The sequence below is a fragment of the Epinephelus lanceolatus genome, chromosome 5 (genome assembly GCF_041903045.1).
Source record: "Epinephelus lanceolatus isolate andai-2023 chromosome 5, ASM4190304v1, whole genome shotgun sequence".
NCBI lineage: Eukaryota > Metazoa > Chordata > Actinopteri > Perciformes > Serranidae > Epinephelus > Epinephelus lanceolatus.
In genome coordinates, this window is record NC_135738.1 from 24506701 (window position 1) to 24526677 (window position 19977).

The following is a 19977-nucleotide window of genomic DNA, read 5'->3' on the forward strand; positions in this document are numbered from 1 at the left end:
GAGGACCCCCTGTGCAGTGACTCTCGTCCCCATGCTGTTTTGCTGCCCCTGAACACGACTTTCCACTGTGTCAGGTTACAAGTCTGCATATTTATTATTTTACCATATGTGCATCTGCTGCTGCACGGTGAGGCTTTATCACCTGGCAAACAGTTATTGAAAAATACAGCATATATTAGCTGTAGTGATAGGCTAATAATCCCTGCCAGGCAAAATACAAAATAGAGTCTAGGTACTCTGTCTTCACTGGTGGAAGAGGTATTCAGACCTCTGAAGTAAAAGAAGCAGTGTAGAAATGCTCAACAGCAAATAAAAGCAGCAAAACAAACAAACAAAGCACTTTAAGCATCAGAAAATGAAAGTTCTAATTATACAGAAGCCCAACCTGAGAGTTATATCATTATAATATTGAAACATAATAAGGCCAATTGATGCATTAACATGACAGCCAACTCTTTAATATTGTTATTGGTTTGAGTGTTTCTAATTGTAACTGCTTTATATACTTTGGTGTAGTTTAATCTAAAATAATTCACAGTATTTAATAAACTGGTCATGTTTTGTATGTAAATTCTTCAGATGAAAATAAACTACTGATTATAGCTGTTAAATATATGTTGTGGATTAAAAAGTGCAATATTTCCCTTTTGAAATGTAATGGAGTAGAGGAATAAAATCATAATACTCAAGTATAAGTAGGCTACACCAAAATTGCACCTGAGAACAGTGCTTGCATAAAGGTACTTTGATATTTTATACCACTGCTCAAGGTCAATGTATTTCCTTAAACCTTCAGTCTGCAGAAAATTGCTAATCCGTACGCACTGGTGTTATCTGGAAAGTCTGCAGCATAACCAACAAGAGACACTGGTTTAGACAACTGTAAGTCTTTAAAATAGAAGATAGTGACCCCTACCTTAGGGTTAGGTTGCTATTTCACAATATTAACTGGTTAATATAAATTACAGAATTTAAAGCTGTTGAATAGTCACCAGAAAACAGGGGCTACATGGCTGTGATTCACCCATAAGAGTCTGACTCCAGATACAGGCAAAATTAGGCTACAGTTTTCTATTGGAAAATCTATTATAATGCTGAAGATGTCCCAAGACATCATTTAGACCTTATTTCAGTGCCCCCCTGTGGAGTGGGCTTAATAAATGCTGCTCTTCTCCATGTGAAAACTCCAAGATACGGGGACATTTACAAAAGCCAAAATCACTTGAACAGTGTGGTGTAGCCTATCTTTACAGACGGTCCCTAACTCCCTCTCACACACAATCCCACGTTATCTAAATACTAATGTGGACAAATCTGGAAAAAACACACGCCTGTAACAGGTGTTTTTATGTATGCATTACATTAATTAAGTCTAAAAGTAAATGTACAGCCATTTCAATCGCGTGGAGGCTCTCTCACGCTTCCGGGCGTTTTTTTTCATGCAGCGTAAATATCAGTAATAAAACGTGTCGAATTAAAAACATACGATTTGTTCAATAACCGTACATATGAACACAGTGGCACATTCAACCTTAAAAACACAAGTCCTGTAACCGTTTTCGGGGATAATACGGTTTCTGTTTGATGCATCTGCTTCCGAGTGGGTGTTTGTGTCTGTCGTAGTATCTGGCAGCCCTGGACAGTCCCAGCCGGTGATTCTTGCGTCGGTTCCTCGCTCAGCTGAACCTCCGCGGAAGGTCTTTCTGTGTAGCCGGTTAGCATCATGGCGAACGTGGTGGATACTAAGCTATACGACATCCTCGGAGTTTCACCGTCTGCCTCTGAAAATGAACTAAAAAAGGTACCTAATTTACTGTTTTATACGTGTGGGAAATGTATTTAGTAAGGACAGAATTATAAGAAGGGAGGTCATCTGTGAATTTTGGCCTAGAAAGAAGCCATCAACGTGAGCTAGGTTACTGAAAGCTAACGCTAGCTAAGGATTCTCAGCGGCGGTTTGCTAGCTCGTTAGCCTAGCCAGAAAGCTAAGCTAGCTAGATAACTATTCCGTACTTAAGGCGAGGCGTTTTTTAGTATAATTAAAGCCTCTCATTAGTGTGTGTGTGAAATATCAGTACTTCTTGTGTTTTTTTATCGTTCTCAACGTTTTATAGATCAGAAGGATGGAGTTAGCCTGCACAAAAACCAAGCAATACACGGGTGACCACGAGTGTGATAGCTTGCCGGCTATTGACATTATATGATACATTCCAGCAAATAGTCCCCACCAAGTTGAGCAGAAACGAAGCAAGAACCGGCTAAACCGCTAACACAGACAATGAAATACCACGAAGTAACACCGCTTTTGTGTTCACAGTGTTGGTGTACCGTCTGGTGACTTGGAAAATATCTTGAGCGAAGGTTTATAGATAAACTTGTGTGGTGTTAACAAGATAACGTTGTCACCCGTCGTGTGGCTAACTCTGCTGTATACTTAGCGCAACGGTAGTTAGCCGATGTACGTCTCTGTGTTCCCCAAACTCCATTCAAACATCAGACAGGTAGGGATTGTTTGTAATCGGCAAACCTACCCCTCAACATAAACATGACGTGAGACATTTGACTAAATTGTTGTGATCGCCTGTATATTTATCTTATATTCTACGACCAAATGAACCCATGTAACGTTAGGATAGTCGCTTGTAATCCCAGCATTACGACTAAAGAAAATCAACATACTGGGTGGTGGCAGTGTGATTCACTTGCAAAACGTTTTTATGTCCAGCTGGAATACTGTTAGATTCATGCTAGCAGATTGTGAATTGGCTAGAATATGATCATGCTATTATTTACCGCCTGATACAGCAGGTAAACTCTAAATATACACATTTTCAGGTGTAGTTTTGTTGACGTGTTCTTCCCTCTGGAGTATTTAGAGTGTCTGAGATGTCAAAAGCAGCGATGCTCTTCCAAGTGCCCTCATGTTTTTGACAGCAAGGCCACAAGCCAAGCACTTAGCTTGTAAGGACAGTTAATACACTTAGTGACTTGCAAACAGAGCTATTTGACACTGATGGCACCTGAGCTCAAGCTGCAAACACACCTTTGTTCACGTTGATGTTTGGTTTATTACAGGCCTACCGCAAACTGGCCAAAGAGTACCACCCAGACAAGAACCCTGATGCTGGAGACAAGGTATGATGCACCAAAGCTAGTTAGCAGCAGCCCAATTGTTTAATAATTGGGACCAATAGATGATGTCAACTTAATTTATCATGATCACAAAACATAATTCTTTGAGGATTTAGACAAGGTTCAGATCAGAGTTTGAAATATGAAACAGTGTTTCCTTAGCAAAAAGCGCATCAGTGTTTAATCTGTGCTGCTGTGTGACCTAACTCCTCAGATTCAACAAGAATGAAACCCCAAGAGACTACTTTTTAAATTTCCTTTTACTTTGTTCTTCAAAAACAAAACTAGTTGGCCCTTTTTGCTGCGATGTACCATTTTATGTGTCTCCCACAATGTGCCAAGCTGTCTGATCGTTCCTTTTATCATTCTCCAGTTTAAAGAAATCAGCTTCGCATATGAGGTACTGACAAATCCAGAAAAGAAGGAGCTTTATGATCGCTATGGAGAGCAGGGGCTACGGGAGGGAGGAGGCGGAGGGCCCGGCATGGACGATATCTTCTCTCACATTTTTGGTGGAGGACTGTTTGGGTTCATGGGGGGACAGGGCAGAGGACGCAATGGAGGCAGGAGGAGAGGAGATGATATGGTACACCCTCTGAAGTAAGTGTGTTACATAAATACATTTTGGCTGCTTTGATGGGCAATTTGAATACAATGAGTTGTCACAAGCATCTCATAACTCTTTTGTCATGCAGGGTTTCTCTGGAAGACCTCTACAATGGCAAAACCACCAAACTGCAGCTCAGTAAGAATGTGCTGTGTGGTGCCTGTAATGGGTGAGTTTGCTTTGTGTGTTTTATTTTAATCACTTAAAAAAAGTTCATAGCTTCAAAGCGCTGATGGAAGATACTATGTAACTGCAGTAATTTTGTTGGATACAAATTCCCTTTAACAATGCTGATGTTTTGCTGTTTGCCTTTTAGTCAGGGGGGTAAGGCAGGAGCAGTGCAGAAATGTGTGGCATGCAGAGGACGAGGTATGAGAATTATGATCAGACAGCTGGCCCCTGGGATGGTCCAACAGATGCAATCAGTTTGCACAGACTGCAATGGAGAGGGTAATATGTCCATTAACACCCACACACTGACTATACTTTTAAAAAGAATAATGTACAATAACTAGCACAACAGCTCTCTGAAATTTGTCCAATCTCTGTATGTGTGCTTGCGCAGGTGAGGTGATAAATGAGAAGGACCGCTGCAGAAAGTGTGAGGGTCATAAGGTGTGTAAGGAGACCAAGCTTCTGGAGGTGCATGTAGACAAAGGCATGAGACATGGACAGAAGATCACATTCTCTGGGGAAGCTGACCAAGCACCAGGCGTCGAACCTGGGGATATAGTCCTGGTGCTACAAGAGAAGGAACATGAGGTAAAAACATTTGGTTCGTGATATTGTATAGCTGTATTTATTTTATAATCATGGCTAAGAATATTAGTTTTATGTAGAGAATGTTTTTACATTTATTTGACAAACATTTAAGCAACACATTTGGGATTTCAATCTAAATCAGGAATTCCGCCGTGATGGCAGTGACCTTCACATGGTCCAACGTATCGGCCTGGTCGAGGCTCTGTGTGGCTTCCAGATGACTGTTGCACACCTTGATGGACGTCAGTTGCTTGTCAAATATCCACCGGGCAAAGTCATCGAGCCAGGTAAACATGTCTTCATACCACATTAATTGAGATTAGTGTTGTCGCGATACTGGAATTTCTAACTTCGATGGGGAAAAATTTACATTGATGGCATAACATTGAAAATGACATTAAAAGAAAAATATGACAGGGCTGTAGCATGACAGTGACCTCTTGTCTTTTCTTGGTTAGAAGCAGAGAACAGCAGAGTGACTGTAATAAACATTACACTGCAGTAGTGCCCATGTTTGAAAGCCTCTGAGATTGTCTCACACTGAAAAGGCAAAAAGTGTAAGTTAAAAAAAAACTAAAAAAAACATGCTGCAAAGGCTTATCTGCAACTGGAGCGAATGACATGAGAGACGAGAAGACAGCATTATGAGTGAGTGAGAAGAGGCGGGGCCAAAGGGGGCACTGCAGAGGTGTGCTGGTGTGTGTGTGACTTTGCTGTTGGAGAGAAGAGAGAGTGAGAAAGTAGTATCAATAGTATTGATACTGAGGAAAATGAGTATTGAAACAGTTTAAAATAGTTAGAATCAATATGTATTGATAAATCAATATTTGTGACAACACTAATTGAGACTCTCATGACAGTCCTGCTTCTTTTGCTCTGGTTGATTTTAGAGGACAAGATGATTGCCTAATTAACTGTTAACTGCACCTATTACGGTTTTTCTTCTGCAGCTAGTTTGTTCTTTCTCTACCGTCTCTGCCTTCAAGCTGTCTTATGATTTATTAAAGTCTATAATTTCCTGGTAAATACTAAGGGTATCTGTAACACAGCATCAACTATGGTTTATCCACCAAAGTGTAGTTACCCCAGATCAAAGGCATATACATTTTCGTGACAGTTAAAACTTAAGAAAGTGGAATATAACACAAGTTTTTCTTGTCAAGTGTGTAAATATACAACAAATCCCAAATAATATGATTTTAAATTGTTTTTGTACCACATCATAACATGCAGACAGCCAGTGATGTACATATTTAAAGCATAGTTTTTATTGCCTGACAGTTGTGTTAGCATATGTAACAATATATAGCGTATAAACTGCAAGGTCAAACATTGTTTTTGCCCCTGCGTGCCTTTACATCCTTTTGTTGGTGTGTGTCTGTGTGGCAGGTTGTATTCGCATGGTGAAGGGAGAGGGGATGCCTCAGTACAGAAACCCTTTTGAGAAGGGAGACCTTTACATCAAGTTCGATGTCCAGTTCCCTGAAAACAACTGGATTAGCCCCGAAAAACTGAATGTGAGTTGCAATTGTTAAACATGCTGATCTGCACAATTTTAACTCCATTAAAGGGATAGGTAGGATCTTTTGAAGTGGGGTTGTACTCATCTATAGTCAGTGTATTATATACGGTAGACGCTGGTCAGCACACCAGCAGTTTGGAGAAGCAGGCAGGAGTGCAGACACGGAAACTAAACAATGTACTGCTGTGATGAGGTCAGCAAAAGTGTATTTTAGCCAGCTAAAAAGAGTCCCACATAAAAAAAAATCATAATCAGTGTAAGTGTATGCTGTATCTGGAATATTTTCACTGCTTCACCTTACCATCAGATGGTAATTTGTCACAGGGAACTGAAGCCATTTTATCATGCTCTTCAAAACCAGACTCCATTGACAAAACAGTAGATTTAGCTCGCAGAATATGAGAGTTGCTGGTTAGCCGCTGTCTTGATCAGTTTGTTTGTTTGTGATATTGTGTGACTTTGGCATTGAGGAAGGTTAGTTTGGATACACCAAAGTCACACAATAACACAAACAAACAATCTAACTGAGGCAGCAGTAGACCAGAGGCTAACATGTTCAGCAAGCTAAACTTATTGTTTTTTCCAATGGAGTCTGGTGGCTTTGATGAGAGCATAAATGGGGAACAGCTTTTCCATCAGAAAGGGCTGTCTGTGGCAATGGAAAGCAGTGAAAATCTTAAAAACTAAGAGATTTTTGTAAGTGGGACTTTTTTATGTATTTTATCTATTTTTATTTGCTGCTGCCCTCCTCCACAGCAGTACATTGCTTAGCTTCTGTGGCAGTACTGCTGCCTGTTTCTCCAAACTGGGGGCGTGCCGACCGCCATCTCCTGTAGATAATGCACTGACTATGGATAAGTACTTAATATAACCCACTTTAAAAGACTGGAATTATCCCTTTAAGCTTGAATGATTGCGGTGTCATGATGTTTTTTTAAATTCTAATCTTTCAGGAACTGGAGTGCTTGTTGCCTGCTCGTTCAGAGAATCCTGTTATTGCAGCAGATGCAGAGGAAGTCGACCTGACAGAATTTGACAAGAGTCAAGGGTCAGGAGGTGGAGCCAGGAGAGAGGCCTACAATGATAGTTCTGATGAGGAGGGGGGCCACCATGGCCCGGGGGTGCAGTGCGCACACCAATAGAAAGACTCATACATAAAGACATCCACACACATAAATACATGAACATCCCTTGAGTCCCATTGCTAACACCATTCAAGACTTGACGCACATACATGCAGATTTATCTCCGTTCATGATTCCCATGAAAGAGAGATATACACAAACACATACACACGTATATCCACCCTCCTCAGTTCCATGGTGCCCATAAGTCAGAGATATGCTGGATGTGTGATGACCATTTTGTGTTTATGGACAGTAGTGCTCATCAAAGCCTCCAGCGAGAAGGTTCACTGACTGAACTTGACTTGGACCGCCCTGTTTTCATCCTAGGCTTTTACCTTTCACTGTGGGAAACACCAGTCTAGTGTATAAAATGCAAATATTGTTGACTATCTTGTATAAGGTGTAGTTTAGTCTTTCACACACAAGCGCATGCTGCTTTCTTGCCGAAGATCTTGCACACGTAGATCCAGGGTCTGGACAGGACATGACGGAGAAATCTGAAACCACACCTGTTAAAATTTCAGCGTGTCACTGCTATCAAAGTGCCCTGCTATCATAAGAGCTGACCTGATTACAGCCCTAAAAAGTGTGTCCTCTGCACAGCCTGCTGAGAACCGCACGTTTAATCCACCTCATCCTCTAAGAAGAACTGTCATATTTTGAAAATAGGACTGGTTTTAGTCCCCAGCCTGTCACATTGCTAGAATATTAAAGCCCTGAGTAAAGCACCTGTCAGCCAGGCACCATGTTTTTTTTTAGTTTGGATTTCAAACTTGTCTTTGTTGGTTTGAATGTTAGTGTGTTCGAGACCACTGAACTTGAACCTAAGCTGTGTACTCTTCAGTTGATTTGAGGACACACTTGTGTACTTTGTATGTGTGTGTAATGCGGTGGCTCAGTGTGTGCGAGCTGCTGTGGAATGTTCTGGCTTATTAGAGTGATAGTTATTCCTGCTTTGTGTTGGACTGCAGTGTGAGTGGACACCATATAGGGTCAGTGTAAGAGGAACAAACAGAATGTTTATTTGCCGAGAATCTTTCCCACGTAGACATTTCCCTCCACTCACCAGGATCAAGAGAGGAGGGTGTCCTCTCTCACAGGAAAACCACTGGGCCCGCACCAAACCTCTGTATTATACATATCTCCCCATCGTAGAGTTGTTAGCCAAACTTACATCCTTTGACATGTTACAATATTCCCACTCCCACAGACCTGTAAATAAATACTGCCCCAGTCCATAGGTGCATTCAGAGTCTGCAGCAGTGTCCTTCGTCCAGTCACATTATTCCTCACACACGTGAGCAATGGCCAACAGTGCCAATATAAATGTTATATTCACATGAAGGAGAGTTGATGGAACCTCTGTAGACTGTTAACATGCACCTCTGCGACTCATTGTGTATGGAATTTAGGCCACAGGGGGGATTGTGTGTACACAACTAAAGGGGGTCATTGATAAATGACATTACTGTTGATGCTTATGTTTGTCAAGATGATAATTAAACTGTATAATAAACAGTCACTTCAAATTTGATATCTGTCTTATTTCATATGCACAACCTGCAACATTTTTCATGATGTGTGCTTACATGACTATAAACTGGACGGACACTGCTTTCAAAATCTGCAGCATTACACTTCAACCCATCAGAATATAATCTGATAAACAGTGTGGCTTAGTAGATTTTTAAGTCATTAGAAAACCATACATTTTTTGGACAGTGTGGAGTGGACAAAAATTCTGAATTTTAAGAAATATGGCACCCACAAAATGATCATTTGTATATCCAGTACTCTGTGTTACATTGAATTTGTGAAGAAAACAGAAAATTCCTGATGAATTAAAGTAAGGTGGGGTTCACATTTAACAACGGCAAAATATATCAAAACATGCTCTTACAAACACACAACTCGTGCAGTGTAATCAGACTCTCGTTAATCCAGTTGTATGCTCAGTACTTCTCAAACAGACAGCATTTTCCAATGGGGAACTGAGCAGAAAGTGAAACTTGATCTATTCTCTTTTCAAAGCCAGACTCCACTGACAAATCAATAGCTTTAATTTGCTGAGCACGGGAGCTGCTGATCTATCTCTGCCTCGATCGGTTTGTTAATGTTATTGTGTGACTTTGGTGTTTCAAAGGTTTAGTTTGGATTCACCAAAGTTACATGAACTAAGCACCACACAAACACACAAACAAACCAACCGATTGAGACAGTGAAAGACCAGCAGCTCCCGCACTAAGGTAGGTAAAACTACTGTTTTTGTAAATGGAGTTTGGCTTTGAAGAGAGCATAGATAAGTCTCACATTCCATTCAGTTCCCCATGGTAAAGGACTTGCTGTTTAGGAAGTACTGAGCATGTGATTGGATAAACGAGACTTGGATTATACTGCACAAGTTGTGTGAGAGCTTGTAAATAGATGTTTTGATATAGTTCTGCTGTTGTTAAATACTTAACTCACAGAATGACCATTTGTTTATCATTAGTCATGCTGTGTGATGTTGTCTGAACTAGTTTTTCTCGCATGCCTCCACGGAAAACAGCACATTACTGATTTTTTGATTGACTGGGGACCATGTTTAACAACAGACACTTGTAGACACTTATTATACAGCAAATGCAGTGTATTACGTCTCATTCATCCAGCCGTATGTTCGATACTTTCCAAACATGCATTTTTGCCAATAAACGGCACAGTGGTGCAGTGGTTAGCATTGTTGCCTCACAGCAAGAGGGTTCCTGGTTCAAACCCTGTGGTAGGGGAGCCCTTCTGTGCAGAGTTTGAATGTTCTCCCAGTGTCAGTGTGGGTTTTCACCGGGTACTCCAGCTTCCTCCCACAGTCCAAAGACATGCAGGTTAATTGGTGGCTCTAAATTGTTCGTAGGTGTGAATGTGAGTGTGAATGGTTGTCTGTCTCTATGTGTCAGCCCTGTGATAGTCTGGTGACCCATCCAGGGTGTACCCTACCTCTCGCCCCATGTCAGCTGGGATAGGCTCCAGCCTCCCTGTGACTCCTAACGGGATAAGCGGTTACGGAAAATGAATGTTTGATATAGTTTTGCTCTCATTAAACATGGTCCCCAATCAATGAAGTAATCCATATGCTCATCATATCTGTGGAGGCAGAGAGGTAAACAAGGAAAGGTAACACGGCATGACTTTCTGATTTCCAAATGGTCATTTTGTGCGTGAAGTATTCCTTTAAATGCCGTTGCATATGACTTAAATTCATGTAGAATTTTCTATGTTCACTGGAACTTTGCGAGGCGTCGTAAATTTAACGTAACACAGGGTGAGTTATTGATATACAAATGGTCATTTGGGGGGTGAAGTATACCTTTAATTAGACATAAACTCAAGCAGCTGTAGTTTCTCAGTCTGCTCCATCATCTGTGTCTCTGCTGTGGAGAGCTACTGGACCCAGGAGTTCCTTAAATCCTGCAGTATTCCTGGAGAAAAAAGCCAGATATAGAGGATGGTGGTAAACCGAACGTTGGTGTTTCCTGTTTAAATTAAAGGGGCGTCTCTTACCGGTCACGTTTGGACTGCATGACATATGAGCGCTCTCTTCTCAGCTGCTCCAGCCGCTCTCTAACAACTGTCTTCTGCTGATTCTTATCCTCCTAAAACACAATAGTAATGGTGATATTACAAAAGTTATATTATTAGGCAGCCTGCTAGGCTCAATATTCGGCAAGTCACCTGTGGTAGATCTTGTGTGAGGTGCCGCAGCCTGTCTGTGTGTTTCAGGCCGAGCAAGTCTTCCTCTGCCTTCCTGTTTTGGATGATCAACAGCCGCTCCTGAACCTGAAACACAGTGTCACAGTGACATGTGACCTTTGCCTCTGATAAACACTGATCTGAATACTCTTTCACTTCCCCTCTCCCCCTCTCTATGGTGGGTGAAGTTGTGCAACAAATCCCTACTCTGCCTCTACATGTTCTCTCACCCTCAGCAGCTGTCTCTCTCTGTCTCTCTGCTGCCTCTGTTCGACCTTTCTTTGCATGTCCACCAGGTTGCGCATCGTCCTTTCTCTCTCCAGCGCAGAGACTGGTTCTGTTGTTCGTTCTCTCTCCATCAGTGTGGCCTCCCTTTTTGCAGGGCCACAGTCAACCTTTACAACCGGAAACAACATATTTGTGGCATTTAAAATTTGAATAAATGTGGAAATGTTCAGCCAAATCATGAGCACTGGTTGACATAACAGCAGACTCACCGTGGCTGATGTATTATATTTCTGGGCTTCAGCATGGGCAGAGTCAGGCCCTCTCAGATCCCACAGCTCTGACTCTGTTGCAGTTGGACACATTTCCTCCGCAAGCACTTCTCTGTCTGCATTAGCTGTCTCAAGGGTCAGTTCAAAGCAGAAGTCACCAGCATGCTGCTTCATCTCAGCAGGATCAACCAAGAGATGTGCGTGTAAATCCTGCACGGTCTCTGCTACCAAAGCATGTGTTTGCAGGTCACCTTCAGGTTCTCTCTTCCCTGTGTGATCAGCTGCTGCTCTCTCCTCCAAGGTCAACTAATGAGAATGCAAAAAATTAGATGTGTGACATAGTAATTAAATGTGTTATGGTTGCTTTATACTTATAGAGTACCTGTCCTACTGTGCTGCAAGGATGACCTGTGGGTTTCATCTCCTCTCTGTCACTCTCTCCTGACGTCTCCTCACTCTGTGTGTGCCCAGCTGTGCCGCTTGTGTCACTTGGCTGTACACCCTGTCTCTGTCCCGTGCCTCTGACTGCAGCCTCACAGTCAGTGTCATCCTCTGGTGGTTTGCTCCAAGCGAGGGCGATCAGTGAGCCCTGTTTCTCATAACTCTGGGGGCTCTTTGTTGTACTGCCCACCTCTTCCTCCTGGGCTTCTCCGTCTGCAGCGAGACTCTGATGGGTATTACTTGTTGCATCTGATACACACAAGATCTCCAAGTAGGGCAGGTCCTCCATGACCGCTCCACAACCTGGGGGAAAGCAACATGTTGTAATTGCAGCTGTGAGTGTATGGTGATCTGTGTTTGTCTGTGTTTGCAGTACCTGCACAGACATCGGTCCGCTCTGCAGGTTGCACCACATTTAGTTCTCTACTGGCCCCTCTGATTGAATCCACTGTTGGAGCTTCAGCCGGCCCACCGGTGCCATTTTGAGCATCGTCCAGTCCACTGCGGCAGGACTGAGCTGTGATTTGCTCACTGCTGCTATTTTCGGTTAACTTTGGATAAGGAGTGAGTGAAGTAAGAGGGGTGTCTGAGATCAGGTGGAGTAGGTTGGTGTAGCGTGGTGCTTGAAGTTCAGATGCATACTCATCTCTTAGAGCGTGGAGCCGCTGTGCACTCTAACAGAAACATAATAGACTGTGCTTTATTAAAAGAGCCTGTGTTAATGTAGAATCTTGGTATGGATGCTGTGGTTGCTCTACCTTGTCAATCAGTGCTGGCAGTAATGCAGAAGCTTGGACCTCCTGGAGCTCCATCAGCTGGGTCAAGAGGAGCAGGGAATAATCCTGCAGCTGGTGTTGGTACCACATTGCTGGATTACTGCTTATGTGGGCCTGAATTTGGGGCTGTGCCTGAAAGCTTGTTTGCTTTAAGGGGGTTTGAGTCTCATTGGGTGTCTGCAGACTGGCATGGATTTGCCTCAGCTTTTTGATACAGCCACTTCTGAAAGCAGCTTGTTGATGATTATCTGTGTAGGAAAGAAGAAACAGGAAAGACGGAATATAGAAATAAGGGGAATACAAAAGACAAGCTCGCAGCAAAATAAAAAAAAAAAAAGTGATTTACCCTCTTTTGCAGGCACCGTGCAACCTGGCTCCTGCAAATCCTCTACGGAGACCCCATTTGCCAACTTGACCAGGTGCTTCCTCTCCTGCTCCTGAGTCAGTACCAGCAACTGCAGCACTGCCTGCTGTAACAGGGCCAGAGTTGTTTTGCTGCTGATAAAACCACTGTAGTGTTTCACTGTTAGCCATTACTCAGTAAACATAATCGCAGAACAGAATTTTAAGAATAATTTTACAACATAATGTGCTGCCTGTGTCTCAGAATCACTTGCCCGGATGTAAACTACCTGCTGTGGTGATACTGAGACAGAAGAGAAGTCCTTCTTTTGCTCCTCCTTGTCATCATGTAGCCACAGAGCTGCGTGCTCTGCTCTGCAGGGACTCTTCACATGTGGCCTGAGCAGATACACAAAGTACAGACAGTGTATAGCTGAACTATTGTGTGCAAATAAATGCTATAAAGCCAAACCAGATGATAGTGAGTACATTTTCATTTTCAGTGTTAAGCGTTAGTGTTTGTTGGCTCACCATGTCTCCCAGGACTGCCGAGCTGCCAGAAGAGCGCTGTAGGACATGTTTTCTCTCTGAGCTCTGAGAGTTGCCAAACTGATGTACAGACACAACAGTCTCAGGCTCTCTCTGTCCAGCCTGGAGGGGAAATATTAATGAAGCAACTCATTCTGAACCTGTAAAAGCCACATATAATCTAACTGTAACTGCTTGCATTAACATTAACCTCTCAGGTACGAGGTGAGCAAGATCTGACAGTATGCAAATCAAATTATTATAAGGGTATTCTGAAGTCAACTCATCTGACATTATTTCAACTTTCTTGATGTGTAGATGTATTCCCAACAATTTAAATGGTGTGATCTTCACCTGATGTGTTTCAAAAGTCTTTACCTCTTGCCCAGGACTGTTAGTGCGTCCCTTTCTTGTTGACGAAACGTGTGTGAATCATTCAGGAGTGAAACGGCAGACCAAGACTCAGGAGAGCTTTTCAGGCAGGGCCTGCAAGAGAATTATCTTTGTTATGGTGCACTTGTCCGATGCCCATAAAGAAAAATACCATGGGGTTTGTAATGTTGACTTGAATTCTGATTAAGTATGCTATGTGTGTTTTTATACACAACTGAAAGTAAGTTTCCTTTCTGGAATCATGACATAATTAACTGCTCTCTCAGCAGTACACACTGAATTTTTACTTTGTTTGTGTTGAAGCTAAGAATATTGATGTGTTGTTGTTTCGTTGTTTTCTTTTCACTTCAGCACATTTCAGTATATTTAGTTTTCATGTCATCTTAAATTTCTAATAATAACCTTGTTATTGTGTTACCTGTATATCCTGAATGCTCCTGGCAGCTCAGCCAAACCAAGCATGTCACCTGACTCCAGAGCCTCTTCTGCAAGATCCCCCAGCCCCTCCTCTTCCTTACGTTGTTGCCATGGCAGCAGGGTCTCCCAGATACTCAGAGCTGTGGTATCACCACAAAAAAAAAAGAAAAGGAGGAGAAAAAAAAAACAGGAATGTGAAGCACGTGGACCAGGCTCTGTGATGCTGAGTAAGCTATAATTAGATTTAGGAGACTGTTTTCTGTGGTATATTGCAGTGGCAGCTCAGAGAAACTTTTCCTTACTGTAGTGCTCCTGTAGCATTTCTGTGTAAAGCAAGTGGGTCACAACATCGTACTTGACTTCCACCAGGAGGAGGGCGTCTGACAGGGAGACACAGCCCCAGGCCTGACCTCTAACTGCTAGGCTTTGGCTCTGCCACGGAGAGGGCAATATACTCTGCACACCCTCTGATGCCAATCTAAGATAAGATAAACACATATTAATATCTTAATGATAATAAACAAGCACTTCAACATATAATAGGTGGCTTGTAACAGTAAATAAAGGTTTTAATTGTTTTTAGTGCTTAAGAAAAAAATTGGCAGGTCTTTCTGATGGGGAACTGAACTACAAGTAAAACTTATCTATGCTCTCTTCAAAGCCAGACTCCATTGACAAAAACAGTTATTTTACCTGGCTGAACATGGGAGCTGCTAGTTTATCGCTGCCTCCGTCAGTTTGTTTGTGTTATTGTGTGACTTTGGTGTTTTAAGGGATCGTTTAGATTCACCAATTTCACGCATAACACAAACAAACTACCAATGGAGGCAGCAGTAGACCAGCAGCTCCCAGCTTCCTGCTTTTCTTCTTTTTTGGATTCTTCGTTCACTGCGGAGGCGTGCGAGATAAACAAAGTTTTCTTCACAAATTCAATGTAATACAGGGTGAGTAATTGATTCTCCTCTATTGCTGATCTGAGGTAAGACTGAAGTCCACTCACATCAAGTTCAAGCTGCGTTTCCCTGTCGCTGTTAACAGTTAGGCTAGTCTCCATCTCTCTGATAGTGAAAGCTTGAGTCGCCACATTGTGCTGAAACGATTCAACTGAGGATCGTACTGGTTCATAGGAACAATTCAGTGGAACTTTGAGTTTGCTGATCATACTTTTCCCTTAGTTTTTAAAGCTCTTCCACAAACATCTCCATTGTTAGCTGAGGTACAGCGTTATCCACCATTTTGCCACAAACATTAGCACCGTGGTTTTGGGCTTGATTTGTCACCTTTCTGCCTGCCTTTTCTGCTGATTTCGCCTCTCAAGCACAGGAATTGCTTCAATATGAGGACACAGTATTTAATGATAAACGGTATTTTAAGAAAAGATTATGCTGAAATGATATAGAGCTTGGACAATGTGTGCCTTGACACCACATTGTGTAAACAGAAGTCTCAGGGTGAGTAACTGATGTACAAATAGTCATCTTAGGGGTAAAGTACTCCTTCAAAGTAAAAGAATCAATGCTGCAATGTGCACATACTGAAGACAATGTGATTATGTGGCTTTTTAAAGAAGAAAAAAAATCCACACACTTGGGAGTTTTGGTGCTACAGCCTTACTCGGCCTATTATGACCAGTATCGTATGATGGCTTACGTTGGCTGATGTTAGCAGACTTTAGGTGGATATATGCATTACAGATACTACTGAGTTTGTTCACTGACTTGTTTCTACTTGTGCTGCTGTTACAATATGTTGTAGCATTTGACATTGTTATAAATGTCTTGCATCCAAAATTTACTCGAGGTGAGGAAAAAATATTTGCAATAAAGTGCAATATTAAATCAAAAGTAAAGTGAAAAGTAAAGTAAAGTGCCTTTCAGGTGTTGAATATAACACTTGCAGTATTACAATGCTGTAGGTGGGCAATGTGGCTTTAAGTCTTACACTGGTAAACAATGCAATGCATCATATTTTGAGCTCATCTTAATTTATGTTTTCCAAAAATAGCCTCAATCTGCAAGGTCAGTCTGTAATGTGGTACTGTATTATATAAGAAAACACTCAAGTAAAGCACCTTTACCTCAGAACTGTATTTGAGTAACACTGTAACTTCTTAAAGTTAAGATGCTCACCTGGCCCAGCACTGCCTAGCTGCCTTCTTGATCCTCTTCACTCCTCTCACACTCCCCAACAGCTCCTTTTTCCCCACCACTTTTTTGTAAGTATTTGGGTCTGTGCTGTGGTGGAGGCAATCCAGCACATGAGGATCGATGATAAGTGGTTCGTCCGTCCCGTTGAAAGTGTTGAGATTTCCAGCATTTAGCAGCTGGAGGTCCCAGTAGAGCTGCAGATAACAATATTGACTCTCATAGTGATGACATAATATTTTGGTCGCTGGGTTTCTCATACACTCTCATATAAGATTCAGAAGAAATAAAACAAATGAATTCACTACCTTCTCCTTCTTTTCCCTCTCCCTTTCCATTTCCAGGAGAACATCCAACACATTTTCACCAACACAGGACCAACTGTTATCACCTCCTGCAATCTGAAACAGACACAGGTACAAAGGAGTATCCCATAATGACGACTGAAAAATTGATCAGCAGCTGCTTTGTTCATTAAAACATGTCTTGAGTTTTTACCTTCTGCATGGCCACATGTGCCTCATCACTGTTGGAGGGGACATGAAACACTTTGTGGTAGAGCAGGCTCACATCCTTAGAGGAAAACTGAGCTCCGACAGACAGTCCCAGGGATCGGTACAGACCGGTGACACACTCCTGAAGGAAAGATCAGTTGTAGTTACACACACATACATGGAAAACAAATGCAGCTCTCACCCAACATCAGAACATCTTACCTGCTCCATGTTTTCACTACTGTGGACTCATACATAATACAGGCTGTTGCTATGGTTACAGCAGTCCTCTGGACAACAGCTGGATCAGGTTACCAAGCAACAAAAGTGACAGTGTATCTGTCAGAGGGGGAAATGTGATACGTGAACATGTGACTCATTACACCTGCGTGAAAGGTGTTCTAGTGAAAGTTAGTGGATCCCAGTGTGAATGTATCTTGTTGCCTGTCTCATACATCATCATCATATATCTTATAAAGCACCCACTGGTTCAATGCTGGTAACACTTTATTTTATGGGTGTGTAATGTCCTAATAATTTCCTGGGAAGCTTCAAGGAAAGAACCATTTAATTGGCTATTACTTGACCTGCTGTACACTCACTAAAATTTTTTCTCATGTACACAAGCAGCTAATTGGACCAACTGAACACTTTGTCTGCATTATCTTACATTTAATTAGCACCAAATACATATTTATTTCCAAACTTCCTGTTAAATTACAAACAAATTACAGACCCATAAAATAAAGCTTCACTAAAATTATACTCATGTCTCAATAATGGATGAAATACAAGAAATAGTAGTGAAGCCTTTGTTTATTTGTACAATAGAGAGCAAAAAAAAGATAAGAGTACCTGAGATTATGTGGTTCATACAGTCAGACATCGCACAGTGCTGAAATAAACCTGTACAGTAAACAAATGCTCTTTGTATAGTAAATAATACTGTTAAAATAACCTCAAGGCAGACAACAGTTATGCATCAAACAAAACAAGTACAAAAAAACCAATACACGTGAAATTATAACCAAAAAACCCTTGTGTAGTATAAATATTCAAATATTCAGTGCTACATATGTTAATAAAAACACAAAAATGCAGTATTTCACTTCAGTCGATATGTTAAATCCACAGGTGATGGAGGTTGATCTGTTTTTCTATTTCAGATGTCAGTATACAGTAACAGGAGGCTTATGCAGTCCTTGAGTGGATTGAAGATTATCTAGCACCAGTGGCGTCAGACAGAATCTGGACTCTTCCGTTGGATGGACGGAACAGTTTTGGGTTGATGATATTTTAAAGGTCCAGTGTGTAGGATTTAGGGGCATTTATTGGCAGAAATGGAATAAAATATAATAAGTATGTTTTCTGTGGTGTAAAATCACCTGAAAACAAGAATAATTGTGTTTTCGTTACCTTATAATGAGCTGTTTATATCTACATAGGGAGCAGGTCCTGGTCTATGGAGTCCGTCACGTTGCACTGCCATGTTTCTACAGTAGCCCAGAATGGACAAACCAAACAATGGCTCTGAATATCACATTTTTGCATCGCCCATTGTAGTTAGAAGCCCCACTCTGAGAAGAGAGCGTCGGAAATAGACAGACATTCAAAGTGAAACTGCTTCAGTCAGTGTTTTTCTTGTTTAAATCAATGGGTTTGTTTGTTTTGCAAAGGAGGAGACATCTGCAGATAATCAGCTCCCGGTAAAAACCTTATGAACGTCTGGATCTTACGGACCTTAGCAGGTGCAGCTGGGGCTAGCGGCCCATCTCTGAAATGCCAAACAGCACAAGAGAAACACTAATTTGTAATGTGGAACTACTTCTTTCAGTGTTTTTACTGGTTTTAATCACCTGGTCCATTTGTTTTGGAGGGGAAGAGACCTCTGCGGATAATTCGGCTCCCAGTAAAAACCTCCTGAGCGATGAAAACTGAAGGAATTCTAACCTGGAGAAGTTTCAGCTGGTTTGCAATCTGCAGTCCTCACCAATAGATGCCAATAACCCCCTAAATCTTACACACTGGACCTTGACATTTTCTAACATTACAATTCCATCTTGTGAGGAGGTTGAGATAATGACATTTTGCTGTTGATGATGTTTGAGACTTTTAGATGACGTTAGATTTAGGTTAAACACAACTTAAAACCAAGAAAATATCAATGTCATCTGTTGTCTTTATTCTACGTCACTTTGACGTTGACATTAGACTAGTCCTGACATTGATGTTTGGTCACTGGATGTCATAACCTACATTCAACCAAATATCAACATCTAAAGACCTTGGTGGCCAGCTGGGCAGAGGTGACAGTGCATGTGCATACAAGCAAGTGTCCACTTAAATGTGAGCAGTCCAGAGACTTATGTGGACTTTTCATGAATGATCTTGGGGCACTTTTCTGGCTGTATGCAGTAGTTGTTGTGTAGAACCAGACCGGCAGGACACTGGCAGCCTGGGACACAGGGCTTGAAGCAGTGGCTCTCTATAACCCCCAGTGGTACGTCAACGTTAAAGCAGGTTACGGGACACGGGGGCCCGCACTCGTCAAACACAAAGCCCCTCTCCACTGGACAGCCCACAGCTGTGAAAGACAGTGACACAGAGAAAACAATAAGAACATTGTGACCACTATAGCTTCAAGGGTGACCAGTGGGAGTTAGCAGGTGTCTGACAGCAATAAGAAAACAACATCGTCTTTTCATTTTTATTTGAGGCTACATTGTTGTGGCAAAGCATCACTGAGCAGTTTACAATAGGAGATGGTTGACTTTGGTGAGTGTTTGATCCAGTGCCCAAGTCATTTTGAGATGTAGAAATAAAAAATCTACTTTATATATTTGACTATGTTACATTTATTTTACTTACGCATGTAGTTCATAAAAATCCTCACCTGTCACTCTTTACTTTTTGTATTATTGAAAAATCATAAAGTAGATGTTTAAAGCCCCTGAAAACTTGATTTCCCATCAAAAGCCATCAGTCTGCACCTCTATCAACTGTCACCAACTCCCACATTGACACTCTAACTGCACGTCAAACTGATCACCTAAGCACTCATCATAGAGC

General features: G+C 41.7%; 3 protein-coding genes across 4 annotated transcripts in view; 1 reads left to right on the forward strand and 2 right to left on the reverse strand.

The window, feature by feature from the left end:
* Positions 1 to 1595: 1595 nt before the first annotated feature.
* Positions 1596 to 8679, forward strand: dnaja2b (DnaJ heat shock protein family (Hsp40) member A2b). The gene is made up of 9 exons (XM_033634858.2): positions 1596 to 1801; positions 3076 to 3135; positions 3506 to 3732; positions 3828 to 3908; positions 4056 to 4189; positions 4305 to 4501; positions 4644 to 4788; positions 5891 to 6018; positions 6977 to 8679. Exons 1-9 carry the CDS (start codon positions 1724 to 1726, stop codon positions 7163 to 7165), a joined length of 1239 nt encoding a protein of 412 aa, XP_033490749.1. The 5' UTR covers positions 1596 to 1723; the 3' UTR covers positions 7166 to 8679.
* LOC117262551 (uncharacterized) lies at positions 7079 to 17794 on the reverse strand. The gene is given in 20 exon segments (XM_078168317.1): positions 7079 to 10605; positions 10688 to 10779; positions 10859 to 10963; positions 11107 to 11271; positions 11374 to 11679; positions 11756 to 12117; positions 12191 to 12488; positions 12573 to 12838; positions 12937 to 13060; positions 13223 to 13331; positions 13464 to 13583; positions 13839 to 13946; positions 14272 to 14410; positions 14573 to 14748; positions 16400 to 16611; positions 16723 to 16815; positions 16913 to 17050; positions 17120 to 17158; positions 17160 to 17209; positions 17764 to 17794. Coding segments are annotated over 20 exon segments (3009 nt in total). The 3' UTR covers positions 7079 to 10529.
* kcp (kielin cysteine rich BMP regulator) overlaps positions 17709 to 19977 on the reverse strand; it is a 31816-nt gene continuing 29547 nt past the window's right edge. For both annotated transcript variants that reach the window (XM_033634806.2, XM_033634805.2), the window contains exon 46: positions 17709 to 19492. In XM_033634806.2, coding sequence (XP_033490697.2) covers positions 19272 to 19492 — 221 coding nt within the window. In that variant the 3' untranslated portion in view covers positions 17709 to 19271. The remainder of the gene's footprint in view (positions 19493 to 19977) is intronic.

Excerpts from the sequence above, each read along its gene's own strand:
- dnaja2b (XM_033634858.2), top strand. The coding sequence starts at position 1,724 with ATGGCGAACGTGGTGGATACTAAGCTATACGACATCCTCGGAGTTTCA. Across the intron at positions 3,909-4,055 it reads CTGTGTGGTGCCTGTAATGG|TCAGGGGGGTAAGGCAGGAG; the intron begins GTGAGTTTGCTT and ends TTTGCCTTTTAG. Across the intron at positions 6,019-6,976 it reads TTAGCCCCGAAAAACTGAAT|GAACTGGAGTGCTTGTTGCC; the intron begins GTGAGTTGCAAT and ends CTAATCTTTCAG.